The 19,637-nt window shown below is 43.0% G+C and overlaps 3 protein-coding genes across 9 annotated transcripts in view; 1 reads left to right on the forward strand and 2 right to left on the reverse strand.

Annotated features, from left to right (window-relative positions):
• Nucleotides 1-707: 707 nt before the first annotated feature.
• LOC124072595 (zona pellucida sperm-binding protein 3-like) lies at nt 708-3,886 on the reverse strand. The gene is made up of 10 exons (XM_046414102.1): nt 3,448-3,886; nt 3,259-3,374; nt 3,069-3,172; nt 2,824-2,998; nt 2,281-2,398; nt 2,115-2,197; nt 1,859-2,028; nt 1,316-1,474; nt 1,003-1,107; nt 708-919 (listed from the first exon to the last, which is right to left on the reverse strand). Exons 1-10 carry the CDS (start codon nt 3,808-3,810, stop codon nt 720-722), a joined length of 1,593 nt encoding a protein of 530 aa, XP_046270058.1. The 5' UTR covers nt 3,811-3,886; the 3' UTR covers nt 708-719.
• Nucleotides 3,887-4,985: 1,099 nt separating this feature from the next.
• LOC124072603 lies at nt 4,986-10,440 on the forward strand. Its single transcript, XM_046414113.1, has 4 exons — nt 4,986-5,338; nt 5,895-6,251; nt 6,331-6,437; nt 7,095-10,440. Exons 1-4 carry the CDS (start codon nt 5,266-5,268, stop codon nt 7,305-7,307), a joined length of 750 nt encoding a protein of 249 aa, XP_046270069.1. The 5' UTR covers nt 4,986-5,265; the 3' UTR covers nt 7,308-10,440.
• The window catches only part of tnrc6c1 (trinucleotide repeat containing adaptor 6C1), a 44,611-nt gene continuing 32,455 nt past the window's right edge, over nt 7,482-19,637 (reverse strand). For 5 of the 7 annotated variants that reach the window (XM_046414094.1, XM_046414093.1, XM_046414091.1 and 2 more), the window contains 10 exons: nt 19,491-19,610; nt 19,134-19,217; nt 18,672-18,912; nt 18,420-18,584; nt 18,102-18,278; nt 17,608-17,757; nt 16,465-16,683; nt 15,541-15,614; nt 15,290-15,429; nt 7,482-15,190 (listed from right to left, as the gene is read on the reverse strand). In XM_046414094.1, the coding sequence (XP_046270050.1) occupies nt 14,791-15,190; nt 15,290-15,429; nt 15,541-15,614; nt 16,465-16,683; nt 17,608-17,757; nt 18,102-18,278; nt 18,420-18,584; nt 18,672-18,912; nt 19,134-19,217; nt 19,491-19,610 (1,770 nt within the window). In that variant the 3' untranslated portion in view covers nt 7,482-14,790. The remainder of the gene's footprint in view (nt 15,191-15,289; nt 15,430-15,540; nt 15,615-16,464; nt 16,684-17,607; nt 17,758-18,101; nt 18,279-18,419; nt 18,585-18,671; nt 18,913-19,133; nt 19,218-19,490; nt 19,611-19,637) is intronic. The other 2 variants (XR_006845547.1, XM_046414092.1) reach the window with 2 other exon arrangements.

The following is a 19,637-nucleotide window of genomic DNA, read 5'->3' on the forward strand; positions in this document are numbered from 1 at the left end:
TTTTTTAAACTCAGTGTTGATACATGGCAGCAACAAAACCTTGCTAAACAACTTTTATAAATACCTTTTTATACAGCCTTCAGCTCCGGTGTGCTTACTTCTTCTACAATGGTGATGATGATGCAGCATGCTAGACCATTAGGTCCTGAATACATGGACCTACTAATTCTAAACAGGTTTTCAGTATGTGCGCTGTGTTTGGAAATTTAACGATGTATATTCAAACAGAAATGACTAAATGCAAAGATAGAGGTTTATGAAATATAAGATATTTTGCTGCCTTTTTGAAGTTTAATTTGGAAGTGAAGTCTGGCATCGGTTGCTCAGAATTCACTCTATAGTAGATTGTTTTTGCAGTTTGTATAGCATGTTTAGAGGAAAAGATCATTTGCACCCCAGATGGATGTCAAACTTCAATACATGGTGTTTTCCCTTTAATTTTCATTTCACATTTTTGGAATTGCTCCCCCATTTCTAAATGCTGCATTAACAGCATTTAAAACAAAACAAAAAAGAGCCCTTACACTACTGATGCTTTTCTAGAGTGAAAACACCAACTGGCACTTGTGTTCTACATTGTTACTGCAACTAGACTTTGCCTGGCAGAACAGCAACAGGCTCCTGCTGCAGACTTCTGCGCTCATCCAGACATTAAGACAGTTGCAGCTTGTCCAGTGTGCAGCCATATCAAAAAGGCAACAAGAATAAGTTTGAATTGTTTATTTTTTCTTTGGTTCATTTGTATCTGGAAGGACAGAGTCAGAAGCAGTTGCATTTGACAGAGCCATCACATCCCCTGTAAACCGATCAGTGGGGCTGTCATCATCGAGTCCAGTTGTGCTGTTATTGTCCAGCGCTGCCACCTTTGGCTTCAAGGTGACCACTGGAGCTGCAGCATCTTCACTGTCTGCATCTCCATCTGTAATGAAAAAATAAAATAAAATGAATAATAATAAAAATGGTATGTCTAGTGACATTTACACAAATCTTTTCATGCTTTACCTTTTAGATCTTTTACAGTTTCCAAATCTTTATTATCTTCAGACGTTTGAACCTCCACCTGGTCTGGAGTAGATGGTAGACCAGGAAGTAATCCCTTCTCCACATCTGGGAATAAAATTTGGTGTGAGAATCTTTCTTGGGGAAAAAAAACAAACAAACAAAAAAACAAAACAAAACAGCACTTTTCTAGGCAGAAAATTCATTGTCAAAAATCATAGTAGGGGCCACAAAGAGACTCTAAAAATCAGAAAAAAACAAACAAAAAAAAACAAAACAAAACAATTGTCCACTGATGACCAAGTTTAACTCTTACCAACTCTGTGATTTATTCCACTCCTCCACTGGCTGCCATACAGAGCAGGTCTGCTGATTTTGCTGAGAACGGGAGGAAGCTCTTCCACAGGGAGAGGCCCATTTTTCCGCATGGTTGGCAAGACCAGCATTGGACCCACTCTTGTCTCCTGTTCCCACACTACATAGACAAGTATGATACAGCTTTAAAGAGTTCAAAACCCATGAGTAAAGCCTGACATCTACTGGTGAAACACATAAGATAAGAACTTTATTGATCCTGCAAGAAATTGTTGTGCCAGGGTTGCAATACAAAGAAGCATTAAAAAAAAAGTTTCCCACACAATATAATATACAAAAACAAAAAAAAAAAACAAACGAACAAACAAAGAAAACAGTATGTATATACATGAGAAATAGATAGCGGCAGATAAGGTGCATGAACTGTTTATTTAAAAACTGGCTGGTCTTAGTTGCAGGTGATGTCTGCAGTCAGCACATCCAACACCAGCCAATGACAGACCCTGTTGTTCATATGATGTGGAGTTTTGATAAGACACCCTACCCATATTGGACTTCAGTCCACTTCTCCAGAAGGTCTCGGGTTCAGCTGGCTTCTCAAACCCACGAGGACCAAACTTGGCTGGGCTACTGGGCTTACCGTGGGTGTGGCCAACTTCATTTTGGATTTGACAATGGCTACATAAGTAGTCATTACCGTCAGCTGACCTCCATCTGAAAAGCACTGTCCAGGTTCAGGATTGCCCTTTTGTCATTTACGCATTTCGTTGAATGTGACATTTCAGATGGATCACACTCACTTTCCATTTACAAAAGTGCACGCCTTTTTTGGTGCCTGCGCATCATTTACTGGTACAGCATTCAGGTGGCACGTGATGTAGAGCTGCAAGAAAGTATCAAAAAAAATTTTTTTAAAGCAAAACTACATGTCCACTTTTAGCTACGCCAACTGAAATACAGTTTCACCTCCCCTTTGTCCTCCTCGTGAAACCTAAAGGCATCAATGACCAAGTGGAGCTTGTCATCTTGTGTCCTGGGTAAGAAGTGGGAATTTGAACCTGGGAGCTGGGAGTCAACCAGGCATCTGTGAAGGATGGGGAAGTGTCACTGGTGGTGTTTACATGGTTTCATACTGCCTTTAATCACATTTAAATTTAATATTTTAACATCAAGTTATTGTATTACCTCATTAAGTCCTGTGAACAAGTCAAGAGTTCAGCTTGCGCTCTTCAGATTGTTCATGTCTAAATGTCTTAGGTTTTGTGTATGGGATGACAGCCTAAAATAAAGAAGTAGCTTCTACAAACAAACTTTCATTCTTTGACTTTGGAAGGCCTAAAGCAGAGATGAGGAATAAGTTACAAAGGTATGAAAGCTCACTTATTTCAATTTTTCTACCTTTAGTTCTTCAGCCATAGACACTGAATCAAGTGACTTCACTTGATGCAACTAACTAGACTTCACACTTGCCCTTTATTTAACATCGAGTCACAGCCTTCAAGTGCTTACCCATCTTCAATGAAGACGTATCTGGGTACAGAGTATATGTCTGGGTAGAGTGTAGCCACACAGCTGCTCACAAACACTCTGAGCCCCATGTGATGTCCAACCCTGACGGAGGCTTCAATGCCGATGGGCTCGCCAAGGTAAAACACGTTGGAGCTTCTTTCATAAAGCCAGTCATCTGCGCAAAAGTCAAAACAATCATGAGCACGGACAAAGACAAAACAAAAAGAGCAACAAACCAAACTCACCTGTCATAACTCTCAAGCCAAACTCCAAAGTTTCTACTGCAGCTTGGGTAGACATGAAGGGGATCCAGGTAGGCATGATCGAAGAACTGGATAAAGTGTACTTCCTAAGGAATAGAAAACAAACATTTATTTATTTATTTTTTTTTAAAGTGAGAGCTTTAAAAGATGAGTTTTGTAAAGGCAGACAGACCTTTCATAATGACACTCAATCGGAATAACGGCCTCATCCATTCGGATCAGCCCATCCGCAGAGGGCGAAGGGGAGTATATGAGGAGGTTTGTGTAGACCAGAGAGTCTTCAGTCATCTGTGGACAGCAGGAATGTTTAGACCTAGAAGTTATGATGCACTGTGTCTGAACTGCATGAATTAGCCGTTACCCAGTGTTTGGTGCTGCAGTCCCCTAATCCGACAAGGATTCTGTACTCATCGTCTGAAGACGCTGTAGCTCTGCAGAAGTCGCTGTGTTCCACTCCAAGCCGCAGGTCATCACCATTAACAGGAGCTCCGACTCCAAACATGTCGGCTTTGATAATAATCTCCAGCGAGTCTGGGTGGCAGGTCACGCTGATAGTATTCACCTGCTCTCTTCCCTCAGCTGGAGTGTGTTTGGCCACCTGAGGCCTTTGAGGTAAAGCATGTTGCGTGTAATGTTCAGGTGGAAAAGCAAAAGATGACCTCATGCAGATTCCAGACAACAAGAGTCCAGCAAGGAGATTAACCCAAAAGTACAAAGTCTCCATGAATGTAACCCAAAACCACAAACTGGTCCACAGTGTAGAAGCTCCTGTCTGACCCACTAGACAATAAACCAACCGGAGGAGTGATGCATTTTAAACTTCATGCAGCAGCACTGCACACCTGAGTCCAATCATCCACTAATCTGCTCACACCTGAGACCCAGGACAAAAGTTTAATTTATATGAATATTTTAAAAGACATAAATCCACTGAATGCACAGCTACAGTAGCTGCAGATGTTTACTGCATCTTTCACACTCATGAGCCACTTCAGGTGATCATCCTTCTGTCTGCGCCTCCCGAAAATGAAAAGGAAATTGTGTTATTTTTTAAATCTTTTTCTCCTGGCTTTTGATCTTTGGTATTCTTCACAACCAATAATACCCAACAGCCATGTGTTTTTCAAGGTCCAGAATGGAAGATGCTTAATAAAAGTAGACTGAGAAAAACTGGGGAAAATACTAACATTTTATTACCTAAACGCATACTCTTATTTGTAATTTTGAGTATCCTGGTACTCATGCATCATGAGCTCTTTTAATTACTGCAGATACAGAGTTACCAGGTACACTTGTAAAATCTATTTCTATTTAATTCATTTTCATTTTCTTTGCTAACGTCGTACTGTGTCACATTTATTGGCTATTTAATTTTCTCATTTTGTATTGCTCGCTCATACGGAGCTCCTTTTTCCGTGTTAAAAACACTAATGAAACTAGTGTTTTAAAACCAAAAGGTAAACATTATAAGCTTCGCAAAGATACATTAATTTATTATTTCTTCTAGATTTACTGTATACTGTATTCAGTGCATTTATCTACAGACACATGCATGTTGATAAAATAAGAAACCACTTCCTGCAAACTAACTGTTTGGTGTTGTGGTTTATGTAAAACCACTGAATATCAACAGCCAGCAACAGCCCTTCTCTGCTGCTGCTACAGTTGATGATGATGATAATAATGATGACTGCCCTCCAGACTGTCTGAAATGAAGTGAAGTGCACCTTCAGACCAATCTGGTACACAGCAGACATTTCCGGTGATGCAGAATGAAACTGATATTATCGTCCTTTCTCCCTTCCTATCGAAACCTGGTTGTTAAACTCAGCCGGAAGAGTAACAGCTCATATCTTTTGTGCGACTCTGTTCACGATCAGGCTGTGCAACACACCCTTGATACAAAATCAGATTTGAATGCTATATTATTTATACTGGAGTATCCACTTTAGGCAAAGTTTATACTTGACGGGCTTTTAAATATGACCCTGAGTCTGAGAAACATTTAAAAGTCAGTAAGACAGTCAGAGTGTGCACAAGACCAGCCGCAGTGTTTTAACAGAGCAGCAGTTCTTGCTTTGAAGTCCTCTTCCTGTTCAGAGGTGAAGAACAATAAATAGACTGAGAGGGCTGTCCACAAAGTCTCACAAAAGACTGAAGCAAGTAAGAAGAGCACAACATGACTTTGGTACAACTTTGTGCCATGAAGACGAGCTTGGTGTGCGTTTTCATTTTCATTCAGCTATTTGAAGGTAGGAAAAATTCATGTTAGCGCTTACAAACACTATGCAAACTGATATTTGTAAAACTAAACAACTTAAGCTTATAAGAGTCAGAATTTTTGCAGATCTTGTAGCTTCTTTATCGCGACAATTATGTACAGGATTATTTGTTATTTCTCACTGGGAGGAATGTCAGAGCACAGTTATGTGGCTTTGGTCTGCCTCTGTGGGACTGTACCTAAACACAACTCTGCTTTGAACTGATTGCATACTGGTGTTAAGCAGGTAAATTAACATTATGTGAATCGTGTTCACTAAGATAGACTAGTATATTAACATTGGAATAAGCTAACATTTTCCGGTTAGAACTAAACACGCTTCTATTGAAATGGAATTTGAAGTTTGAGCTTAAAATTTATCTTCTTCTTCTTGGCACCAAAATATCTGCACACAATTTTACGGCTTATCCATCAAACATTTGGCGAACCATTTCAATGAAAGACACCAGTGTGGTGCTAGAGGAAAAGTCAGGAGATTAATAATGTGAATATGTATTTTAACAATACCTGAAATTCCTTTCCTCCAGCCTGTGCAGAGCTGATCTTCAGGCAGCTGACAGAGAGCCAGACCCTGGAGCTCTCCTGTTCCCCTCAGCAGCGGCACGGCAGCCTGACGGGCCTCCACCTTTACCACCGTAGTGCCCACAGCCAGACGACCCTGCTGTCGATGGCAAAGGACGGCGATCCCAGGGTCGACCCAGAGCGCAGGGGTCGTCTGCAGCTTTGTGGAGGACTGGACTCCCTGCAGGTCAACGTGAGCATATCCCATTTAGAGCCCAGTGACACGGGACTCTACATGTGGGAGCTGAGCTACAGAAAGGGGAACAGCTCTGACCAGGTCGTCCTCGGTGCTCAGAAGGTGTTTTTATTGGTCGAAGGGACAGGTATGTGGTGCACCTGGTTACAGTTAAATCCTGGGCGCTTGATACGACTTTAACGTGTATCGGTGTGTTTGTGATGCAGGGAGGTCATGCCAGTGCTCCCTCAGTTACCCTCCGCTGCTGCTGACCATCTTCACAGCAGCAGGGCTTCTTCTGCTCACACTCAGCTGGCTGGCCGTGGAGAGATGTGTGAGTATTTACACTTCAACTAACACTCAGCGGAGATGCGGACTGTGAAAAACTTGATGTGTCATTTCTGAGGTCAGTTATGTTCTGTTTTGAAGGCCCAACTGTCTCCTGCGTTCGATGTACATCTTCTCGACAGTCACATGATTTTGCAGTATTTCTGACTGACTGACATGTTTTTTCAGGCAGCCACTGCCGTAAATAAAAACAACAAAGGCAGCTGTGCAATCAATGTATGTGTCAGATTTAATAGCAGCCTGGCAAAGTGACGACGTTTTATTGAGTGGGTTTCCGAGCCAACTAAGAGCCTGTTGATTGCTGCTGGCATCGCTGGTTTATGAGTCACAGAATCATCAGACATTATGTGAAGTGGCCAAGGAAAAAAACTTGTCATCAAGATGAATTATCCAAAATGGAAATTGGATTAGCATAAAATAATAGTAACTCCATGTACATCAATACTGTGTGTTATTTCGCAACAAACTAAAGCCACAGAAATGACCATCAAAGTCAACCAAAAACATCTTGCGGTCTTAAACAAGCCTTTACTCTGCTGTCTGTTGTACTGGAGATTTGACTTGGGCATCATCTACTGCTGCTTAGACCAGAAACAAATTTAATTTTAGTTGATTTCTAAGCCTGAAACATTATGTGTTGTAGGTGAGGGCAAGACATCATCACAGACCACAACCTACTGCTCCTATCTACGAGGAAATGACCAGGAAGCAGCAGAGTGCTGCAGTCCCCCAAAATAACCTGGAGTCCCCCTCACACCTGGAGGAAGTCAGCTTCCCCGTGTACGCAAACCCCCACATCCGACAACCACAGGACAACTACTACGCCTGTCCCAGACAGCTCATTCTCAGAGCCTGACGCGGCTTCTGGCATCAGAAGAAAACGCTGCAGCAAACGCGTAGAGGAAATGACCCCAGCTTGACCACAGAACTCAGAGAGCGAGGAGAGGCGGCTTTATGTCCGGCAAATAAAGGGTCTCAGTTTGGTGAAATACAATGCAGAGAGACAAACACCAAATAACCAAAATGCTCATTTTTTTTAACAGCCAAGAAAAAAAGCTATTTTATTAATATTTGAAAGAAGCTCCATAGTTCATGAAAACATTTGTTTCGGTGCATGTCATTTAACAATCACATTCTATGAGGAGGAAGAGATATACAGAGAGAAAAAAATAAAACATTACAAGCCACTGACTTTTCATTAAATCTCAGTACAGACATTTTTACTTAATATTTTTTTTTTTAAAAAAAAGGCAAAAAAAAAAAAAAAAAAGCAGCCCTAATCCCGTGCCCCCCCCCACAAACCCCCCACCCTCCAAGAAAACCACAACAACTGAGAAAAAAACCCCAAAACAAACCCTTGAGGGTGACAGGCTAGAATCCCACAGTGCTAAAGAGTGAGACGCTCATTGGTTTTAGGAATACACAGCATGGCGATGTAGCGCTAGGTCAATCTAAATCAGGGGAAGGAAGCTGGAGGCGAGGGGGCTCGACCACCTCTCCACCCCTCCTCCTCCTCGCCCCTCCGCCCCCTTTGGAAAAAAAACCAAAAAACAAACAAAAAAAAAAACCCCACATTGGATCCCCAAAAACCCCTGCAATAGATCAGCCATGAAGTAGGCCATAGAATCCCCGTCTTCCACCCACTCCCGCCCCCACCCCCCCCAACACTTGTGCATAGTTTCATGATCCTTTACAACCAGCTCATGTTTTACAAACATCCTCCAAAATGTGAAAAATGTTCCACAAAATTCTGATTCATCTATTAATATCAATAATAATAATAATAATACCCGCTGTGGGAGAATGAGAGAGAGACACAGAGAGAGAGAGAGAGAGAGAGAGAGAGACAGAGAGAGAGAGAGAGAGAGAGAGAGGAAAGAAAGAGTAATGCACAATGTTCCTGATTCAGTCAGGACGGGACCTCATTAAGAAAACACAATAAAGATTCAAACATACAGCATTTTGCATGTTATTCACGGTCTTTTTCTTTCTTTTTTTAACAATCAAAATCATTGACCATTTTTTTTTTGTTTTTAAATGTAAAGCAATTTTAATATATAGATTTATATATAAAGCACTCCATTTTCATTTAAAGTCCATTATTTGGTTATTATGTAACTGCTACGGATTTAGAAACAAAGGTATTTTCTCTTCTTCTGAAATCCATAACTTTCAGTGCTTAGAATTGTTTCTTCTAAATCATCCTTTTTTTTTTTCTTTTACTCATCATAAAAATGTACATTAAAATGGCGTGGAGTTGGTACTCTGGAACCCTGGCCTTCCTGAGACAAGATCCACTTTTTCGTGTGTGTGCAAGATAGTGAGCAATCATGTCTTTTTTTTTTTTCCTTTTCTTTTTCTGTTGTTTTTATATAAAGGAAAAAAAATATATATAATCAAAATAAAACATACAGGCTTCAGATAGTCCATGAAATCAACTTTAACACAGAACAAAGAAGGTTAAACAGAACAAGACAACACTGTTCAATCCCAGAGTTCTGAAAGTAGCACAATAAATCTTCATTCTGTGAAGTGTTGCACTTTTTTCTTTCTTTTTTCTTTTTTTTTTTAATGGAAGCATTTGTCCTTTTTGTTTTTCTTCTTTTTCCAACGTTCCATTGGTTTAATTCTTTTGTGTTGCTCATTTTTTCTGAACTCCAGAAAAAAACAAAGTGTTTGTAAACTGTCAGTGGCCTTGCAGGAAAATGAATGACAACATGAGTGAATTGAACATACGTGAAAACAGAACAAAAAGCTAACAAACCAAAAAGGTAGGCACCTCTGAAGTGAGCCCTACAAGCCAAGGCTCAGTCTGATGTCTCGTCCTTCACTCTCTCCGCTGCTCAGATTTGGGAGAGCTGAAGTCCTTCTACCCCAATCTATGGCCACAGGTCTGCAAAATACTTTTTTTTTTTTTTTTTGCTGCATTTTTTTTATACATATGTGATTTTTTTTTTCAGTTTTCTTGTTTTTTTAGGTTTACAGTCTGAAAAATGGTGCAATACTCAATTATGATCCATACTTTCTTGGATTATTCCACAATGAAAGCCACTAAGGTAGATAAACATTACATTTTAAAAACACACTTATTTTAGTCCTTGAGTAAACATTTACACATGAACTGTCCCCGTCTCCCCTCAGTACTTGTATCATGTTGTTCGTTTAGCTGGATGAGGGGTGAGGCCGACACTCAGTGCAACGCTAGAGGCTAGTAACAATTAACATCAGAATATATTTTTGACAAGCAAAAGAAAAAAAACAAACAAACAAAACAACAAATAAAATCAACAACCAAAGTATACTGAATTGAAAAGAATCACAAGGCGGAGGTTCCTCCGCTGTAATCGTGAGCTCTCACACGAATATTCACCTCACGCACTAAAACAGTCATTCGTACAACATACAGTACAAGCAGCCTTGTGCAAACACTCAAAATACAACAGATGTAAATTTGCCTTTATATCGACCTTTGTTTTCAACAACACTCATATTTCAAATTTAATTCACTCTGAACCAATGCTATCAAAAATCTCTGAAGTGTATGAATGAGACAAAAAACCACTACAAAAAGTTTTCACATTACATTATTGGCGCTTCTTTTGATTCAAGTATTTGATTTCATTATTTTGTATTACTCTGATATGTTTATGATCTTGTCTTCTGGGAAATATCATGTTGAGGAGGATACACAGGGTTAGGGCTGAAGGCAGGGCAGGGAGGGGGCTTAGGCTAAGTGGAAAACAGAGAGATCTAGCCATATACACACACACACCCATCGTGTTCTCTTTCTTGTATACTGTATATGAACTAGCATGTGCATATTCAACCCAGGCCTTTGTTTTTAAAGAGAGTTGCTAATTCAGCTCTTTTTTGGGGCCCCTGCCCCACACCCTTGTCTGATCCATGATTGAGAAGCGTATTTTGCTCAAGCTCCAGTTGCCTTCAAGTCCATGTGACTTTTTTTTTCTTTCTTATTTTTTTATTTTTTTTTTTAAAAAGGGAGCACTTCTGATTTCCAACACTAGACAGGTAGATAAGAGTGCAGGCGAGGGGTGTTGGTGTTGGTGGTGGTGGGGGGTCGGGGCTCTCAGTGCTGGTGCTGCGCCAAGAAATCCAGGGCACATCTGAGACTCGACCTCCGTCCCAGCCACCCATCCTCCTACTCTATTCCACTCCCCCGCTTCAACGCCAGTTCCTTGATTCAAGTCCAGTGTGGAGTAAATGCAGGTTTGCAGGAACAAATAACACACAAACAGACAACACAGGCAATAGTGATTGTTCTGTTGAATGCGAGTCTAAAGTGACTCTGGAAGAGGGCAAATCCCGAAAGTTTTAAGACTTGGTACCGAACTTGAGGTGTGTCCCTATTTCTGCTGATACGCCGGGTCCCTGCTTAGATCCTGACCCCAAAGCCAGATGTGCAGAAATGACCTGTTATATGTATTGGCTGGCGCGACCTTCAGGCTGGAGGTCCAGAGTGGACCACCTGGATACAGTTTCCCCACATGCGGCCCGTAGAACGAGCCCAGATGGGGGCGAGAAGACGGCAGCTTGCAGAGAAACAGAACACAGACATCTCAGCCTCGCAGTGCACAGCTGAAACAGACTTTTTTTTTTTTGTAGTTTTTAGTTTTTGCGAAAAACCTTGATGATAAAGAAAAAGATGTTTTTGGTATTTAAAGAGATGTACCCGATGTAACCCATAAACAGTGCACAGAAACATACAGGGATCCCCGCCCCTCCGCCTGCAGCCTGCTTCTTCACTAAATTTCCAGTCCCCTGTCTGTAAAAGACCAGCACCATTCATCTGTCCTGCCCCTCTACTCCTCGAGCCTCCTACAGCTGGAGCCTGTGGTGTATGCTCCTGCAGCGATAAAGGAAACTTAAGTCTCATCTCCGTGGAGATAAATTAGGATATGGCATGGTGGAAGAAGTAGATATTTGTAGATCAGTTGGCACGAGACTGAAGAAGTGACCGTTTGCCAACCACTAGAGCATCCAGCAGGTCGTTTAGTGTCATCTAGTAGGTGTGTCCACACAGTGGGAGAGTAAACCTTTGAAGAGAGGCTCTTTCAGCATCCCTTTCATTTAATCCGAGGGGGGGGGGGGGGGGGTTCAAGGGAAGCTACCTGGTAGTAAAGATCAAGAGATAAGTGAAGATGTGGGGGGCTGTGACAGAACACCTCCTTGTCTTTGCATAGAAATGGAAGGCTGTTGTCAGTTGAGGTGGTTCTAAGTGTAACTGAGTGCTCCCAGAGTTAAACATAAAGCACCAGTGTGAGTGAGGCCCATTAACACTAAAAGGGATGTGTGTGTGTGCGTGTGTGTGTTATGAGACGACATAGAGTGGAGGTGGGTGCCCCAGGATAGACGAAGGAAGTTGGCTCACTATCCTGGACAACCTTTGACTACACAACATTCCCCCCCCCCCACTTGATTTGACTCTTCAAATCCCCTGTCTGACTCCAACAAGAGCTTCCCCACCAGCCTTTTCTGCCGAGATCTGCAGTGTTTCGTATGGCCTTGCTGCACGGCCGAGGCGTACCTCTAAAACTGCACACTGCTTCTGCCTCAGAGGCAGTGGGAAGGGCAGGAGAGAAGCTGAACACTGCATAAAGGCCAATGTTTCAAAAAAGCCATTAAATCATTATCAGAAAAAAAAAATCATTATCTATATCATCAAAGATAACAGCAACAATATCAGCAAACTTCATAACAACAACAAAATAAAAATGCACACTGGCAATTCCGTAAGTGAAACCCAAGAAAAAAACAAAACAAAACACATCAAACATCTCCATCTCTGGCTAAAGTGATCCTTGCAGGAGAGAGACAGAGAGAGAAAGAGAGACAGACAGGGAGAGAGAGAGAGAGAGAGACAGAAAGAGGAACTGGAGGTTGCTGAGGACAGACTCTGGCGCAGCAGTAGTAGTAGTAGTAAATTTAATACAGGTGGGCCAGTTCTGAAAGAGCTGCTCTTGGCCCGGAGGCCGAGGGGTGGAGGAAGAGGAGGGAAGCCAGTCTGTAGGGATCTGCAGGGAGGGATTGAGCGAGCGGGAGGGTGGGGGTGAGGGCTGCTGCAGAGAGGACGCCGCTCTGCAGCAGGCAGGCACTCAGTGGCCACACTATCACACAGGTTGGCAGGGCCTCCAATAGAAAGAAGATGAAAAGAACAAAAGGATGAAAAAGATGGCGATCCTCCCTGCTGGACCCAGTAGAACATGAACACATTGAGCATTTCCAGATACCAAGGCTAAAGATTTCAAAGTATGCAATGTAACAGTGATATTTACTTTGATAAAGAGGGTAAGGATGGGTGCTTTGGGGTCCTTCCCTGCTGCACCCATCATCAGTTGAGTTAGTCCTTTCTTTGTATTTCCCTTCGCTTTGCTACCATTTTTGACATCCTTCCTGGTCCCACCGACTTGAAGGAAGAAGGATAAAAAAAAAAAAAAAAAAAAAAACCAAAAAAAAAAACCAAACATCTTCACATCCATGTTAAGTTAAAAAATAAGTATATAGAGAAGCCACTAAGCAGATTGCTTTTTGTCCTTGTTTTTTTTTCAGTTTTTATTTGCCAGTGTTGCTTCTCCTTTCTTCTATTTGTTGGCATTAAGGGTATAACGAGCTGTGACGCTCTTGCTAAGTGCTATGACAGACCACCTATTCACAAATCTTTGCATCATACCTTTTTTTGTTTTTTTACCTACGCAAATTTGGACAAAAAGAAATAAAGGTCATCTGGTCTTCTGGGTAAAAAGGAAAATGGGCTCCTCTCGTTTTGGTTTGATGCCTTCTTCCCAAGCACACACGCACACGTAAACACAAACATACACAGAAACACACACACACACACCTGTCCCTCCTCCTCCCCCAGAACTAGTCACTGGCATAAGAGTGGAGAGTAGGCTGACTGAAGAAGTGCTCTTTTGTGTATGTCCTTGTATCTTGTACAGAAGGTGGTTGAAGACCAGCTTGCTACTCTCCAGTGACTCTCACACACTCTTGGGGGGTGGGTGGGGGGATGAGAGGGTAGTAGTGGCAGTTTTAGGGTTGGGGGTGGGGGTGGGGTGGGGTGGGGGGCGCAGGGCAGATAGAGCTTTTGCAGTTCAGTCATTCCTTATAATCTCCTCTCTTTCTGTGAGAGGTCATAGCAGGGTGCTTGGACGGTAGAGTCTGTGGCTTATATTGCACGTCACTTGAGATGGAGTTTTTGCAGGTGGAGCGGGGTTGGGGGCTTGGGGGCTGGGGGGGTCATTGACTGCACACTGGTGGGAAACATTTAGGACTTGAGGTTTTCCACAACATCAGTGAGAGGGTCTAAAAACTGAGACCAAACTGCGAGTTCTCCCGCAGATGAGTTGAGGTGCATTGAAGTATTTGTCTTTACAGTTCCATAGTAATAGCAGTGGTTCATTTTGTCATCCATCGCATCTATAACTGTACATGCGACAACCCCCCAAAACTCTTCCACCCCACCAGGTAAGATTGACAGACACATCAGTTCTTAGCTTTGTTTACAATGGTTTAAAAAACAAAAACAAACAAAAAAAAAACCACTACAAAAATAAATGGCTTGAACACGGCGAACAGAGTTGCATCATTCCCTTTGAGCGTTGTGTGGGGAACTCAATCTGCTTGCAAAAAATGCACTGAAGTTGTGAGCTGTGGTTGCTTATGTTAAGCCGCAGCAGCATGTACTCTCCACTCAGGTTTCTCTGGCTCAGAAATAAGGGTGTGCAAGTGTCCGTATGCTTCTTCACCAAGTACAGTGAGTGAGGATAGCAGGGCAGGAAAGAGGTTAAGGCTAATATTAGTGCTGAGACAAACAAATGTTGAGTCTGCTTCAGCTGAAAGTTCGACAACCACTCTGATTGAAGGGTTTTTACTTTGGGAATGATGCCTTATAATGGATCTCTGAGGTGCAGTATGATTGCCTCAAAAGGCGGAGAGGGATTACGCAAGTTCAAAGATGGCAGCTCGTCACTGTGTCAGTTTGACCAAAGTACAAGTTTCACACGTCAAATTCTCAAAAGTTCATTTCTGTAAAAAGTTCTCGGTCTATGCTGGATGAAAGACTTCTTCCTGTGTCTCCAAAAGCAAGAACTGAACACTGTGGCCAAAGTCTCTCACTGAGATTCATATAAGAACTGCAACTGAAATGTCACTAAAAACAAAAAAAAAGGAGTAGAGGAGGCTGGCGAGGGCGAGCAGCGAGGATGTAACCTCATCCTCCTCTCGTCTCTCCTTTTCATGGTTACACCCACACTGATTATCTCCACAATGATTTGCAAGGTTTTTGCTCTTGTTGGTGTTTGTCAAACCTGGGCATTTCCATCTTACATGGACTCCCCACTCAGCAGGTCCCCAGGCAGCAGCGTATTGATTGGGGTGGGACTCCCCATGACCCGTCCCTCCTCTGCACTCGGAGGTCCCCACAGGCTGGAATACTGCTGCACGCCACCCCACAGCAACTCTCCACCCGTCTTTGCTCCACCTGTTCCCAGGCTGCTGCTACTGCTGCTGCTGCCAGCGCTGCTGTTGTTGTTGTTCCAGTGAGGCGAGTGTCCGATGGGATGGGAGGCGCCGGACCCGGCCCCACCCATCCTGGTCTGATTGGTGCCTGGAGTGGCCTGCCAGCTGGTTGTTCCGCCAAGCAACTGGCCCTGTGCAAAGAAGCGGTTCACGTCCTCTTCCCCAGCAAACTCTGCCAGGATGGTTGTGTTTCCGAGCACACACCTGGATGGAGATGACAGGGGCAAAGACAAAAAATAAATGAGTAACATCTTGAAAGTCAACTGAGCTAAACCCCTTGAAGCAGTTCATTAGGAGACGTACATGTGCAGGGACTTCTGAGCCTTGGCAGCTTCATCCTTGGAGCTGTAGCGCACCACAGCACTGCCCTGTGTCAGGTTGAGGTGGAACGTGATGAGCGGGCCGTGCTGCATGCACAGCGTACGCAAAGTTGAACCGTCAATCTGGGACACAAACACGCCCAGAGAAGGCAATTAGTGGACAGATACACTTAATTGTATAGGAGGATTAAATTGGTCAGGGATAAGAGAAAGCAGCTGACTGTAAACTGTTACCTGTGGAGTGAGGTTCCTCAAAACCAGCCAGCTGCTGGTCCTGGTGGAGCTGTCTGTACTCCATGTGGTACCTGCTGTGTATTTGAGAGACACACAAAAGGCAGACATTTGTTAGCATGAAGTATGCTTTCCAAACTCATGTGAAACCAAAATCTGTTTCCAAAACTGAATGGGTGTGTCAATTTCTACACACAGTGTCAGTTGACACTTGGTCAACCACAACAGGATTTAGTTAAGTCGTTGCCATGCCCGCCTATTCTGTACCTGTGGTTGCACGCCACATCAAAGTGCTGCTTGCTCTTTGACTACGCCCACAATACAGACCTCACGACTATACAAACTATCACAGCGGCTCCTTAATCTGACATTTAGAAAACTTGCATTTCATGACAGCTTAAAGAAGGTCTGAACTTTATGTCTATGCAGTAGTCTCGACCACTTTCGTGTTTTTATTTTTATTTCCCTTATTTTCACATAATGGACAAGAACATGAGCTGACACGTTGCTGCCAGACTGTCTGCCAAAAAAAACATTCTAATAGAATTGCAAGAATGCTAAATCTGTAGTCTACTCACTACCAAAATAAACACATAAACCTGTTTATCTGTCTTGTGAAATCACAGTATCTTAAGTAATTTCATTTTTTATTGAATGTTTTTCTTTCTACATTTTCACACTCTTGAGGTGATTTGAAGTAATTTCTTGTGAAAATAAGAGTTAATAAAAATGGTCACTTTGGATTTAACAAAAATAAAAATGACAGCTGGCGTCATCTGGTTGACTACTTGTATCACCTTCTTTATTAACAAATAAAAAATGTTTGTAAAAGACAGATGAATAGGTTCAAACATTTTAGCTTTGACTGATGACAGAACCTAGTAAGACTGTAATAATTAACTCTAAATATTTCACTGTTAAGACCACCTGTGGTGTAAGAGCTGCTCCAGCCTTGAGCCAGGCCCAGGGAGGTGCCCCCCCAAGTCGAGGAAGGCTTGGTGTTGGTGAGGCCGGGCGGCGGGCGGGAAGGGGCCGTGTTGGTGCTCCGGGGGCCCTGGGGGACCTTCCACAGCTCATGGGAAAGAGAGGCCTGACTGTGAGAAATGGGGCCTGGAGACCAAGTAGATTTCATCTCCGACAGCTTGCCTGGATGAAAAAGAGTGAAAATGAGGTTGGCCTGACCACGTTACTGAAACGCAGCTGCTCCCACAGTCCCGTAGAGCAAAATGAAAATCTGCCTAAAGGACAACACTTCCCATGCCATGACACAAGGAGGAGGGAGATACACTAGATACACTAACACCACGGGGGAAATATGCACTGCATGAGAGGCAAAGTTGACAGGGAGTGGGTTCAGATGAGGGTCGTATTTAATCGGGATCAGTGACTTGAATGGACAGAAGGACATGTGGTTCTCCAGTGAGCCACCGAGGCTCTGGTTGTTACAGTAACAGGAGGGAGAGGATAATGTTGACTTGCAGTGATTCAGTCACTGCAATGTGGGTGGGTGGGTTGGGGGGCTTTAGGGATAAACCATGTACCTGCATCGTCCGTCTCCGGGGACGACATACTGAACGAGCTAGTGTAGGCACTGACTGGCCAATCAGTGGAGGGAGGCAGAGCCTCGTTCTGAGATGAAGTGGGAGAGGAGCCTAAGCCGATGCCATCAACACAAACAGACAGACACAAACAAATAAGGAATAGCAGCAGAGAGAAAATGGAGTAAAGAAAAATGCACTATAAAATGATGACAGTAAGATCATTAAGAAGAGGATAAATTGGTAAATGACAATAACTGCAGAGGCAGTTAAAAGTAGGAAAATGAAGAACAAAAGGAAAAAAAGCAGCCTCTCTGGTGGCAGCAGCTACATGATACTGTCAGACAATTTTAGTGGGCTTACAATACATGGTGACCCTGAGTGAGCTTATTTTATAGATTTTTTTAAAATTCTGCCTGGATTAATTGTGTTTTGGCTATACTGTGACCTGTCATTACACTTGTAGGCCAGGACCACAACACAAATACTTTAGTGAGACACTTTCTCTTAAACTCTTTGACCCCATCCTCACCTCCACTCCTGTCCCGCAGCAGGTAGCGGTTGACATCTTGGATGTTGGTGTTGATGGTGGGCCCGCTGGGGACACTGCCGGGGGTCACGTTGGGGTCGGTCTCAGGGTCGATATTCTGGAGACCCTTCCAGGGTACACCGGGGCAGAACTCTAAAAATCAAAGTTAAATTGTTAAAAATGAAAATGTTTTTTCTCACCATTCTTTAACACTAAAGATTACTCACTGGAAATCTAAAATCTGTAATGAGCTGACCGCTACCAAGTATTTGGTAACTATTTGGCAATTTTGGCTGCTGAAGTTTATCTGAATGGTTAATGGTTTTAGACGAACTGATCAGTTCTGAACAGTTCTGTTTACTTAATATATCAGGAATGGAAAAATATTAAGTGATATCAGTACTTGTCCACATGGCGAATTTCAAACAAGAATTATCTACATCTGGCTCCCTATGACACTGACAAACATCAATAGTAAATACTTCAAATGTTCAAACCTGGTGGCCAGTTGATATTGGTCCCATTGGCCATCTTGTCACTGCTGCTCTTGCCCTGCCCCCAGCTGTCTGGGGGGACCAGGGGGCTGGTAGGAGACTCTGAGCTGGACATCAGGTTGTAGGGGCTGTAAGAGTCCTCCAGCTGATGGGGCTTACCAGGGGGTCCCAAGTTGGCACCTGAGAAAAGTTAAATTAAAATGAGGATTACTTTAGAAAAGGATAAACAAATACCTTGTTACTATTGATTTTTAGGAGTGTAATACAAAGTGTTCTCTAATGGGGTCTTTTAATTACCCAGAATTCCCTTTGATTTCTCACCATGCTTGCCCAGGTTGGGCTCCAGAGGAGAGGAGTTTCCAGAGAGGCTTTCCATGGAGTGAGGATGCGTCCACTGTGAGAGGCGCGACTGAGGCTGGGGGGGTTCCTTCATAGACAGACTTCCCACATCCATGCAGTTTACATTCATGTTTGGATTCAGTCCAGCTGTGAAGAGAGACAGATGTTGTCACAAAAACCCATGAGGATTAACGCAGCTTTAGTTATTAAAAGAGAAAGGTTAATGGCACTCACAGAGAGAGTAGGAGCTGTAGGTGTTGGGAGATGACTGCGGCTCTTTGGTCTGCAGGTCAGGGAGGCCTGGAGCCTGGGGGTGACCTGGAAATGAATCCAGGGTGGATTTGGCCCCACCAGGATGCAGGCCAGGGTGGGAGGGGGGCGGCTGTTGCTGCTGCTGCTTCATCAGCAGAGCCTGGGCCAGCTGACGCTGGTGCTGTTGGATCTGCTGCTGCATGTTATTGATTGTACGTGCAACCTGGGATTACATCACAATGGAGAATTATTTAGTACAATAATGCAGAGGTGTTAAGGATCTCGATTAAATCAAAATAGACATTGGCTTGTAGCTTTACTTCAGTCAGCTTTATTTTGGTAAAACAATTGTAACTCAGAAAAAATGGGATTTTTCATCGATCAGATGAGCAATCGAGGTCATGGAAAGGAAAAAAAAAATTAAGATTAAGAGGGTAAACATACTTGCTGCTCTTGTTGTCGAATGGGGCCAGAAACGTTGCGCTGCGCCTGCAACATCTGCTGCTGAATTTGTAAACGCTGGTATGCCTGTGTATCAGGTATAAGGCATAGACATCACTGTGTCTGTAAATCCACTTATAAGTCAACAGAACCCAAACATACCAAACTGGCATGTCATAAAAAGGCTCAATCTGCATTCCTCTAAAAATATGGAAGCAGAAATTTACAGTCCAATTAAAAATGCATTTGGTCTTTGGAGGTTTGGGATCCCAGATAATTGGCCTGCGTGCTATAGTACAGGCAATTATATCTAATGTATGCAATAAAACTGAAAGCAGAGGAGGTAGAAATGAGACTCACCAGTTGCAGCTGGTAAAGTTGATTCAGAAGGGTCATATGTTGAGGGTTTATTGGTGAGGTTAAAAGTGCAGGATTCAGACCAATGTTTTTTGCTGCAAACTGTAAGAGCTGTGCTTGAACCTGTGGGAAAAGTATCAACACATTAAA

This window comes from Scatophagus argus, chromosome 16 (genome assembly GCF_020382885.2).
Source record: "Scatophagus argus isolate fScaArg1 chromosome 16, fScaArg1.pri, whole genome shotgun sequence".
NCBI classification, from domain to species: domain Eukaryota; kingdom Metazoa; phylum Chordata; class Actinopteri; family Scatophagidae; genus Scatophagus; species Scatophagus argus.